The following is a 12620-nucleotide window of genomic DNA, read 5'->3' as shown; positions in this document are numbered from 1 at the left end:
CAAGACTAGCTTTTCAGATGAGTGTGCTCAGGGAGAGAAATGTCAATATATTTAGAGTCTTTTGTCATTGTGTGCAAACAATACTAGAGATGTATTTCTCATGGAATTTTATAATTTCAAGACTAAAAAAGGTCTTGTTCAAATGACCCTTCACAAGATAGTTTCTTCTAAGAATCTCATAGCACTTTATAAATGAGATCTCTTCTCTCCAGATGGTCTCACAAATAAAGAATTCATTTTCTTCGATCATGATATTGGGGTGATGAAAATTATCAGGGTCTCTTTCATGGATCCATCCAAACCCACAACACTCCTCCTCTCTCTCCACTTTCTGAGTCTCCTACCTCCTGTAATGGGCACATAGGTAATCCGGAAGCTCTCCACCTGGGCAGTGGGTGCCCTCCAGCTGACAGTAGCCGAATTTTCAGTGATGTCCGAGAAAATGACTTCCTTTGGAGAGCCCATGGCTGTGAAGAAGAAAACAAAAGAGAAACCCAGAAACAGTTAACTATCTTGTTCATCAATGGTTCTTCTTGAATTCCTTATTTAGGAAAACTCAGTGCTTAGAATTCATGTCTGAGCCAAGCCCTTAGGATGGAGAATGTGGTGATCTGTGGTTAAGTTGTGACTTGCTAGGACCAATTGTTGTTTCATTTCAGTTATAGGACCCAGGGTTGTAGAAGAGTAATTTGGTTTAATTCAAGGAGAGTGATAGCACCATAGCTGACTTCCAAGGAATTGAGGGAGAATGGTTTCCCAGATTGGAATATGTCCCCCTTTCATTTTTGATTTTTAACATTTTCTTAAATCTTTGCTTTCTAGTTCCTTTTATTAAATAATACTAAGACTTGACAACTGTACAGTTCTTTGCAATTTATAAGGCTTAATCCTCACATAGAAACCCCCGAGAAGATGTGATTGTAGCCATTTTACAGAGGACCAAACCAAAGTTTCCATGAACATTCTTGTGATGCGATCTTTCTGGGTCCCAGGAGTAGGCAGCAGAGCCAAGCACAGCCTGGAATCCTGGAAATAATGTTCACACAGACACTGACCCGGACAAACCCATTCCTAGGACTGGAAGGAGGTCCAAAGCCAGGAGAACAACCTCAGGCCCATCACCAAAGCAAATACCCAGTGGACACTGGGTCTACCTGTGAGGAGAGCCATGCCCAGGGCAAGCTTCTGCCTCCCCAAATACCTCCCCTCAAAACCCAGTTCCCTTTGGCTTTTCTCTGTGTATTTTTTGGCTTCGATTTTTGCCCTCTTCAGCTGACCATGCCTACCCAGAGAATTCAGGAAACAATTTTCAGGCTCTGGGGAGCTCACTTCCTCATCTTTTCCCCTCTCCAACCCACAGGGATTATTACATGCTGAAACCCACAGAAATTCAGAAAGGGTTTTTTTTTTCTTCCCCTTTCTGTATTTTTCTCTCATCCAAGACATCTCCTCCTACAGCTTTCTTCTGTGGCCTGGTAGCCACCCCCAGACTCTGTGGCTGCCTGGGTTTTTGCCCTGTCCATGGAAAGTTTCAGAAACCACATGGGTCTCTGGAGCCTGAAAGATCTTAATTGTCCAAATACCACTGAGAGGCTGCGTGACCCGGGGCAGGTCCCTTCACTTCTGTGAACCTCAGTTGCTCCATCTGTCCAGAGGGAAAAGTGGTACCCACCCACAGGGATGTTTTGAGGATTAGCGGAGATAACAAATGTGAAACGCCCAGCACAGCATCTGGCATGCAGTGAGAATTCAGTAAATATGATTGCCCTCTCTTTATATTCTTTCCCATGTCCCTCTTTCCTCCATGGGCCATAATAGACTTTAAGGTGTCCCCTACGAAAGATCGAGATGAGGCTACTGGGAAAAAACAAAAAACCAGTGAGGTGTATAAACTCAGGCATTGAGGACCTCCCTCTGCCAACCTGGCATACTCACACTTTTGCTCCGACTGAAAATCTCCTTGGTGTAGGTACATTTTAGTAAGTGTATCTTATGGCCAAACACATTAATAGCTAACATGGTTACTGTGGGTAAAGAAATTCTGCTAAATACTTGATATTCATGATCTTATTTAAATCTCGTGGCTGACCTTTGAGTTAAATTCTATTTTCCAGATGAGGGAATTGAGGTAGAGCCATGATTAAATTCCAAGGACACTGCCCCACGGTTGTTGGCTTAACCAACAGGTAGCACTGTCTTTCACTGCCCTTTCTACTGCCCTGGGCACCCAGGGCTGGCAGCTTCTGCTGTGGAGAGGTACCTTGTGAGTGACAGGAAGAGCTACAGCAGGGCCTTCTCAGGAGGAACAGGGATAGGACATTACAGAGAAGAGTTTACAATGGTATGAGGGAGGAAGAAAGGAGAGGAGAAAGGATAAAAAAAAAACACACACACACACACACAAAAGGGGAAATTTATAAACTTGATGAGGTGAAGATAGAAATTAGGCATCTTCTGTGCTCAAGAGCCCCCTTTCCTGTCTTCTGGTCCTGGAGCACAGGCATGTAGAGACACACACACACACACACACAATTGCACACACACGTGGGCGCCTGTCTTTGGCTGTAAACTACAAGGCTCTAGAGAAGAAAATGAAAGAGAGGGCTTTCCAAAAGAGCAGGGTCTGCCTTGCCTTTTTTGTTGTTGTTCTTAAAAAAAATTTTAATTCATGATTATTCATTCTCTTTTTTGCTTTAGAACTGCAGGGCTTCTAGAAAAAAAAGATCAGCAAAACAAATCAATGATCAGAAGTAAACTTTGAAGAGTACTGTTTACAAACCAAGATCAAAATCAAGGCTCTGTCTCTGATCTGGAGTCGTTTTATGGGCAGCCACAGGGAGGAGGATACTGAGACCTGCATCCCAGGATAGAGTGTCCCTGTTAATAAGAAACAGGATTTTTCCCTCTTACTAGGTTGCTGCCTGGATTCTAGCATTTTCTCCAAGTCTATAAATACTGATTATTATTTTTACATGGGTGGTTTGTTGCCACTTGTTACGTCTTGAAAACCTGACAATATAGAATATCTATCTTTAGACAAAAAGGAGAGGTTTTGGCAAATGTCATGCCTATACCTGGCAGAGATGGCAAGCAGCTATAGGCATTGGTTTTCTCTCATCCAGACTGCTCATTTTTAATAGTATTAGAATAAACTGGTCATTGGGTTTTACTCCAAATCTAGCTCTATGACCATAGAAAAATAATCTCATCATTCTGGTCCTCAGAGTCTTCATGCACAATCAGAAGAGGTTGAGCTACATCACCTCTCAGGTCCCTTTTATCTCTCCTGGTGATTTTGTGGTTCTGTCCCCTGGTTCCCTTTGAAGCAGCTGTCTCCAGCAAATGCTATGTCTCTGCATCTCCCTCAATTTCATGAAATAATTTACTCTACTTGTTGGAGGTCTTTCCTTTTCTCTTTAAAAAGTCATGTTCATCTTAGTATTATTATTATAAAGAGTCATATTATTACTACTGTTATTATTACTATTAGTTGAGACAGGGTCTTGCTCTGTCATCCAGGTGGGAGTGCAGTGGCATGAACACGGCTCACTACAGCCTTGATCTCCTGGGCTCAAGAGATCTTCCTGCCTCAGTCTCCAAAGTAGCTGGTATGAGGCACCACATCTGGCTAATTTTTTAATTTTTTAATTGTTTTTTTTTTTTTTTGTACGGGCAGGATCTTACTATGTTGCTTAGGCTGGTCTCAAATTCCTGGACTCAAGTGATCCTCCCCCTGTCTCAGCCTCCTAAAATACTGGGATTACAAGTGTGAGCCATCATACTGGGCCTAAGAGTCATATTATTAACCATCTTTTTTTTTTTTTTTCTGGAAAAAAGTGATTAAACTCCAAGGACACTCTAGGTGCCTTTCAGAGTTGTTATGAGTATCAAAGTTAGAGAGCTTCATAAACAGTAGCATGTTAATCTTGCCAGCTCTCTCCTTTATCCTTGCTGATCACTGTACTGATTATTCACATGTAGCATTTTATAAATGTTAATCTTTTTAGGTAGAGGTGCCGCTTCTCCATTATCTCCCTGCTTGGTGTAGCTCAAATGTTTGGCCAAAGAACAAGGAGGTGTATCTCTGGATAAAATATGATGAGATAATAGATAGAAGGAAGAATCTTTGGAACATAAAAAAAAGACGATAATTGTAATGATGATGATGCATTAATGATAACGTGAATAGCTCTCATTTGCTGAGCCTTGCCATGTGCCAGGCCCTCCACTATGGGCTTTACACAAATTATCTCATTTAATCCTCACAACCCTATTAAGTAAATGGTATCATACTTTTTTTTGCATAAGGACTTAGCCAAATTGTCCAAGGTAACACAGTCTATAATTGAAAGAGCCAGGATCAGAGCACCAGCCTGCCTGCATCCAAAGCTCCTGTGATTACTGAGCCCTGTGAGAAGAAGACCCCTGAGTCATGACTTTTCTCTGTTTTCTCTTGTTTATTTACAGTACCTGTTGTTGCTATAGCACTGACTGGCTGGGATCGCTTTCCTTTGCTTATTCCATACAGTTCAATTTCGTATTCAGTAGCCTCTCTGAGACCTGTTATGTCCCTGGTACGTTCGGGGGCAAGTAGGGTTATTTCCAGTGGCTCAGACTGCTTTTTGGTATCTCTGATTTTGAGAACAAAATTGTCGAAGACCCCTTCATCAGCTGTCCAGGACAGACGGAAACCGTCTGGGGTGGCATCTGAAACCAGAAGGTTGTCAACTTCTGGTTCGGCTTCTAGAGGGAGAGAAAATGGTGGGAGAAGGAGGAAAGACAACATCATTTACCAGTCCGTACAATCTTCTGTCCAGTGGGGGTATCAATAGGAAGTGATGCCCCGGCTTTCAGAGATAGAAGTGTCCTGAGATACCAAAAATAAAATCATTCAACATTAACAAGTCCAGTAGAGTCAGGAGAGGGGAATGATGGAGTAGACACATTCAATACAAATCAAGTATGTTTGCATATGTGAGTTTTGTCTAAAAGCAATTCTGTAAATCCACATCTGGACTCAGTATCGGCCCCTCCCACATATTATTAAATAAGTTCAAAGCCAGTAACTTGTTTACATTTGCTCTCTGTCTTCCAGTGGCTGAGTGCCCATCCCCTGCAAGACCCTTTTCTTTTCTTTTTGAAAAGACAAATAAACCAGCATTAATGATCTGTAGAGCTGCTCATGATGATACTGCTGATTACATTCCCCTTGAGGCTGCCCAAAATGGCTTTTAAAATGTTTTGGTCTTTTTGCTTTGTTCGTAGTGCTGTTTCATTAAAGAAGGCACCTACCCTTGACTTTTTTTTTTTTTTTTTTGGCATTCTTTCTTGTTATTTTATTAACTATTAGATAAATGTTCAGATGGTAGAACTGAAGTTGGAAACTTTTGTGCTACATATTGTGGACCTAGGGTTTCATCTTGTATTGCCTTAACTAGACAAAACTCAATGTCAATGTAGATGTAGAGCTGAGTTTCCCAAAGTGTGCTCAGAGCGAACTATTCCTGTTTGATCCTCTTCCTTAAAAAGTGTCCTTTGTCAATTAAGTTTGGAAAATACTGCCTGGATAAGTACTTCTTGGAGATAATGCACGTTAGGGTGTTCTGAAAAGCCTTGCGGTTAAAGATCCTCTTTAACTTTGTTTAACTCAATCTTTCCAGACTTATTTGAACGTGGAATTTCCTCACCGAGTAGGACCTTTGAACATTCTATGGAGCTAGTAATCTCTAGAAAGACTTTGGGAAACACAGATGTTTGACTGTTACAGTTGTTAATTTCTGTAGGAATCATTAGTCTTGAGAAAATTATGGATTTAGTCTGTGTTGCAGAGTCTCTCTGATATTAGTGATTACCAATAAAATAAGTTCACATTTGGTTTTCCAATGGTGAGCCCACTAGGTAAGTTTGTTAAGATCGTGGTTGAGACTTTGAGATGGCAAAGGTTTTAAACACGTTTTGGAAATATACTCATTGGTATATTTCTTTTGAGAAGGCTGAAATGTAGCTGGGGACCAGCCAGGTTGATCACAAGGGAAGATGATATGAGGTAAGCACACAAGAGCTATGGACAAGACAAGGTCTAAAGGATTTTGAATACAAAGCAGAAATATTTCGACCTTCTCATTTCTAGGGTGGGAGTGGGGCGTGTTCATTAGGTACATATGACAAGAGGGAGTATGGGGAGAAGGTGAAACAGTAGACCACATTTATGGATTAAGTAGGCAATGTGAACAAAGATGTTAAAGTCATGGCGATCTGGCAGACAGATTACACAGAAGGGGACCAGGAAGAGGAACGAACGGCTCACTTGATTTGAAATACCTGTAACAATCTCAGCCCTCAAGGGCTTGGTTTGGTGCCCTTGGGTGAAGCCAGAGACCATAACCTCATAGCCAATGCCAGTTATGAGGCCTCTAAGCTCCAGCTTCCTCTGGGTTCCTGAAAGTGTAAATTCCTGGGGGTCCAGCAGCTTCCCAGAATCCACCACCGTTACTAGAAAGCTGTCAAAGGCATTCTCCGATGCCATCCAGGAAACTGTGAACCCGTAGGGATTAATGTCGGAAATGGTTAGGTTTTCCAGAAGGGGCAGGGCCTCTGAAAGAAGGGAGGAGTGAAAATAACTCAGGTTAGCAGCACTGACTCTGTCAGGATAGCACACGTTTCCAAGAACATCAATAGATATCCAAGTCCATCATTCAATTTGTGTTATATGCTCAGCAAATTAAAATTCAGCAAGAACTTATTGGGTGCCAGATAGGGTTATCTTGTGCAATTCTCTTAATAGCCTATGAGGTAGGTATTATTCTCATTTTACATGTGAGCGAACTAAGTTTCAAAGAAGTCGATTGACTTGGCTAAAGTTATAAGCTTGTAAGAAGAGATAGAGCAAAGTTTTTAGTCGGGTCTGACTCCAAAAGCCATGTAGTTCTCTATGCAAATAGGATGCATTGTGTTGAGTTTGGATCCCTTTGTCTACTTCCCACTGCTTTCAGGTTTTTTTTTTTTCCAAGTATAATTTATTTCTGGTATACTTCTTGTGTTTCTATCCCACTTCTAGTGCACACTTTGAATCAAATTAATGAAGTCAATTAGTGACATATCCTCACAAGCTGAAATAAAGGGAGGAGGTAAGTTTTTTCTTATGTGTCAAAATTAATAGCTCATGGTTATAACCCACTAAGAAATTATAAGATTTGCTAAATCTTTTGCTGTTTATTTTCCTGGATAAAGTTAGAAAACAAGAACACATCTGGGTCTTAGTAAGTTCTGCCATCATCTTTCCTTCATTCATTCATTCACCAAACATGTATGTCCCAGGCATTCTGATTTCTCACGTGCTAAATGGCCTATTCACACATTGGGATATCCAAAAGGAGTGAGCTCGTGTTGGCTAAGTTTCCACTGATACTTTCCAACTGACAAAGCTTCACATCATTATCCTAGTTAATCTTCAAAATGATACAGTAGGGTAGATATTGTTACCTGCCTTCCAACCTCTATCACATCTTAAAAAACCAGAGAGGTTAATGACTTAACCTAGGTCATACATCTACTAGGTGCCTAAGCTGAGATCCAACCAGGTCTTCTGACTCCAAGTTCTGTGTTCTTTCCATACCCAAAGTCAACCCCAATCAGTGATGGCAATCCTAAGGGAAAAGGAGGATTAGTGGAGAAGGTCCAGCGTCTCTTTTCTAGGTGTGTGTGTGTGTGTTTTTTTCCAACAGTACTGGTAAATGCATTTTATTTTTTAATCAGAAGAAAAAAAGGAGACAAGAATTTCAAATTAGCTGCATCTAGTTTAGAGACTTCTTTTCCATTGCAGCTAAATGGAAACTTTCAAAGCTCTTGCATTAATTCACTAATGCCTAGGGTCTGATCCATGACACATAAAGAAAAATGTTTAAAAAAGAAGTGTTTGGTGACTGAATGAATAAGGGAATTAATACCTTCATCTTATAAATAGAGATTTAAATTTTGTCGTGGCTTGGACTTCCTGTACTTATTTTGAAACACTTGGTGTTTATTCTGAGGCATTTTTTCCATGTAAAAATTTCCCAAGAATCATAATTCTATCAAAAGCGAAGATGAAATATCTTATACTGAGAAAACAATCTTGGTCTGAGAAACAAGGGTCTCAAATTCTGTTCCTGGATTTTGTTTAGATAAGTGGCGTCTTCCTTTGATAGTTGGCCTCTTTGCACCTCCACACCAACAAAGCAGTGAATTCCAATGAAAGTGAGGGCATTCAGGATAATTAGTCAATCGAGGGCTTGTTATTTAAGAGTCCCTCCTGTTTTGTTTTTTTCTTTTTTAATATGCTTCTTTTAAAACACAATCTTTTCACATCATGGATTAGCTGAGGCAATGCTGTAACGGGATCTAGGATTCCCAAGACTGGCTCTCTCAGCTTCCCTTTCTTCTGTTATGTGGGAGGTCCTGCAAGCAGCTACAAGCAATGGCCTGATGGGATCTGTGACCATTTCTCCTCTCCTGAGCAGTGAGAATCTCATCTCATACCTCCTTGTCTCAGTCCCTTAAGAAATTACCATGTTCTGCATTTGAAGACTTATCTGAATGATTTAATTCACATTAGGTAACTGGATAGGAAAAAATAATCACTTTTTAATCTTACATTAAAACGCATCCAATATTCTCTTAAAAAGGAGAGGGAGTTCATGATTGCATAGGTCTATTGTTCTATCTAGGCTTATTGGTTATTTTAAAGAAAGCCGCTTTCCTAATTATGTTGGGAGACAGCAGAAAGAACCTAGCATCTGTAAAATTCCTACTGGATGCTAGGCAGTTAAATTTCATCAACTCTATTTAATCTCTGAGACAAGGCTCCCAGAAATACCTGTGGTGTCCTCTCTCCATGCATAAGGAAATTAGGGTTCAAACAAGTTAAGAACTTCCTAAAGTTATGTAGCTAAAAAACTGTGGGAGAGGTTTAGAAACCATGCAAGCTTGATCTCAAAATCCTGACTCTTCCAGGACACCATGCTGCCTCTAATTAAATATTTAATTGTAGTAATTAACATGTCTTAGTTATGACAATTTAGACCCTGGGAGAGACCTAGTTTAATGTGAAAATCAGACAGCAAAGTCCATCTTCTGAAAATTATCACTAATGAAAAAGGAAGAGACTTCTAAATATTTTCTGAGGCTTTTTGGGCTAGAGACTTAGTAAACTGACACCATGTGCAGACTTTGCCACTGAAGTTTGTGCTGCCACCATTTGGAAGCATTTGCCAAATTGAACACTGGCAAATGTTCAAGAAGTCAAGTTGAATGAATGGGTAGGGCTTAATTAAACTTGAAATTTATCTGTCATCTGAAGTTGAACCTTAATCAATCTATTGTATTGTCAATTTTAAGAATAATTATTTTCTAAAGAAAAAGATGATTATACTTTTGAGGCACATATATGAACTGCCTTACCTAGCATGATTTATGAACAGAATTTCAATCTCAGGCCTTTACTAATTTAGGAGTCACTTTTTAGGCAGAATCTCTAAACTATGGATAAAACAGACAATAAAACTGGGCACAAAAAACCCTAAAAGCTTTATACAACTCTTGAGAACGTTGTCTCCACTTCCTAAGAGCAGCTGTGAAAGTCCTCTCCTTTATAATAGTATCTGCTTTCTCTTTACTTAGAAGTTTACATATATTATCTTGGCTCTCATGAGTAATGTAACCTGTGTCTGTCAATGGATGAAAGGATAAAGAAAATGTGTAATATAGATATATCACATTTATATATACATATATACATTCCGTGTGTGTGTGTGTGTGTGTGTGTATATAATGGAATACTTTATAACCTTAAAAAAAGAGGAAAATTCTGTCATTTTCAACAACATGGATGAACCCGGAGGACACTATACAGAGTGAAATAATCCAGGCACAGAAAGACAAATACTGCATGATCTCATATGTGTAATCTAAGAAAACTGAACATATAGAAGCACAGAGAAGAATGGTGGTTACCAGTGACTGGGGTTGGGGAGATGAAGAAAGGGGAGATGTTGGTCAATAAGTGCAAAGTTCAGTTAGACAGAAGGAATAAGTTTTAGTGATCTACTGCACAGCATGGTGACTGGCCATAGTTAATAATAACGCATTGAACACTTCAAAATTCCTAAAAGAGTAGATTTTAAATGTTCTCACAGCACAATAAATAAATAAATAAGTAGGTGAGGTGATTGATATATTAATTAGGTTGATTTAACCAATCCACAATGTATATGTATATCAAAACAACACACTATTCTTCATAAATATATACAATTACTATTTGTCAATTAAAAATAAAAGAGTATACATTTGGAGTGAAGATTGTATTTTTGTTGAATTTTCCTTTAAGATGACTTATCTCCTTTTCTCTCTGTGTTAGACAAGTGAGAACCTCTGATTGAGTACCTGTAATGACAAAGGCAGTGAGGGGTCTGGTGGGATCCCCAGCCCAGGTGGTCCCTGCCACACTGACGTCATAGCCAGTGTTCTCCACCAAGCCTGTGACGTGAGCTTGCTTTGCATCTCCTGAGACTGTGAATTGCTGGGACTCATGCAGTGAGTGAGTGTCACTCACATTGATAACAATCTTTGCAAAAAGCCCAGCTTGAGTGGTCCACGACATGTTGAAGCTGTTTGGAGTAATATTGCTAAGGATTAGCGTGCCCAACTGTAGCTCTGGTTCTAAAGAAGGAACACAGGCAGAGAGAAAGAGAGAGACATTATTAGAGGAAGCAGTGGATTTTTCCAGAATGTAGCCATAGAACATGAAAGCATCAATATCTCCAAATACATGCAGAAGAGACAGTATGTTAGGCTGTGTCTACACCTGCATTGAATATGATGATAGAAAATATATTGCTTTCTCTGCAGGCATAGATTTGTGTTCTTTTCTTATTTTTATTTTTATTTTATTTTTTAGATCTGTGTTCTTTTAAAGCATAGACACTACCATTTGCTAGTCATGTATGAGGAAGAGTAGACAAGCCATTAGGGTGGTAGATTGGAATAATGTGAAGGGTATTAAGGCTACATTTTCTAAAGTTTGTAATGGGGACACAAGCCCTGTAAGATGTTCCAAGAAAAGACAGCTTTATGATTAAGTATGCATGGCAAACACTGAATATTATGTCTTACCATAGAGATTCACAAGGTGAGTTTGCATTTTGAAGGCTCTGACAGGCTGGTTCTGTCAATAAACCTATTTAATTTTGTTTAGCCCATATTTTATAAACTTATTGATCAATGCATACCCTAACTGAGGAATATTCTTTGAACATCTCAAGGAGCTGGTATTCCATTGAACATGTTTTAGAAAATGCTTCTTTGAGTTTCCTTATTCAGTATTCTTTTTTAGTATCTATTGGTTGCACAAATTAAAGGCTAATATCCATACAAGATAAATTTTTACAGTACTTAATATGCACTGTAGGAAATCTATATTTCACCATTTAATACTGTAAAGGTGAAGATGGCTTCCATTAAAAATTCCTGGTGAATGCAAAGATGAAAGAAAAACTTGAAGTTAGGCATTGAATTTTCTGTTCAGGAAACTCACTTATTGGATAATTTGGACAGATAGATGGTTTCTCTGAGGTTAGATATCTCTTTTCTGTTAAAGTCTAGACATTCATTTTTGAGAGCAACTCATTTAATGCTAAGGGGCCTATATGGCTAGATGTTCATGGGGCTGGCTTCCTAAATGTTCATTTATCAAATACAACTAATTTTAAAGTAAGTGTGGCCCAGATTGTATTTTAGAGAGAGGCAACAGTACCGGAGGATTCAGATATTAAGATCAGGATTTAGGGTTGGGAAACGGCACAATATTTCTTCCAAGGACTTGGGAGTTATTTTGCTTCAGCTCCAAAATTTGGAGGAAAGAAGGGGCTCATTTGGATAAACTTTAACTGCACAATTGTACAGCATAACTCGATGTCATAAAATCTCTAAGAACAAAAAGGATTTGGTTCAGAAGCAGAATATAGCCATTAGCATTGACATGGGATTTCCTCCTTATCAATTAGTTTCAGAAGGTAACAATGCAATCATTTTCAGCTATAGCTTTGACAAATTCCCTCAACCACACAAAAGACTAAAATCTTCCAAGTGGAACTCTGTTATTTCCCTATATTTTGCTGTAGAAACCATCTCCCAAATTAAGGATGCATGCTGGAATTCTTCTCATGCTACCAGACAGACTGTCAATGCCAACAGATTCACCATGCAGAATAAGACTCTGGTTCTTGAGGTCAGCTTTACCTCAGCTGTCTCTCAACGGGTGCAACCAAGCTGAGAAATGAGATGCAAGAAAAAACAGAGAAAGATAGTGGTAATTAGGGTATGGTCAGTGTTCCACGCAAAACGAGGGGCATTTTTCTCCCACCACTTTTAACTTTCTGAAATGATTCATTGCCATGCTAGCTGCTTCCAGGAAAAAGAAACATTTTCAAAATTTAATGCTCTGAATATTCATCACATGCACCAAGATTTAGACAAGATGATGGCTTGAAAGAAGAGCCTGAGACTTTGTGACAGCTATCAGTGGGTGGCAAAACATGCTTGACAAAGTACATGTCAAAAAAGAGTAGTCTTCAGACAAAAAT

General features: G+C 39.3%; 1 protein-coding gene across 3 annotated transcripts in view; it reads right to left on the bottom strand.

The window, feature by feature from the left end:
• The window catches only part of TNC (tenascin C), a 98274-nt gene that overhangs the window by 21847 nt on the left and 63807 nt on the right, over positions 1–12620 (bottom strand). For 2 of the 3 annotated variants that reach the window (XM_025359135.1, XM_025359136.1), the window contains 3 exons: positions 6322–6594; positions 4471–4743; positions 345–467 (listed from right to left, as the gene is read on the bottom strand). In XM_025359135.1, the coding sequence (XP_025214920.1) occupies positions 345–467; positions 4471–4743; positions 6322–6594 (669 nt within the window). The remainder of the gene's footprint in view (positions 1–344; positions 468–4470; positions 4744–6321; positions 6595–12620) is intronic. The other variant, XM_025359137.1, reaches the window with a different exon arrangement.

Source organism: Theropithecus gelada, chromosome 15 (genome assembly GCF_003255815.1).
Source record: "Theropithecus gelada isolate Dixy chromosome 15, Tgel_1.0, whole genome shotgun sequence".
In the NCBI taxonomy this organism is placed as follows: Eukaryota; Metazoa; Chordata; class Mammalia; order Primates; family Cercopithecidae; genus Theropithecus; species Theropithecus gelada.
Note: the sequence above shows the minus strand (reverse complement) of the source record. Positions and strands in the feature narration are given on the sequence as shown.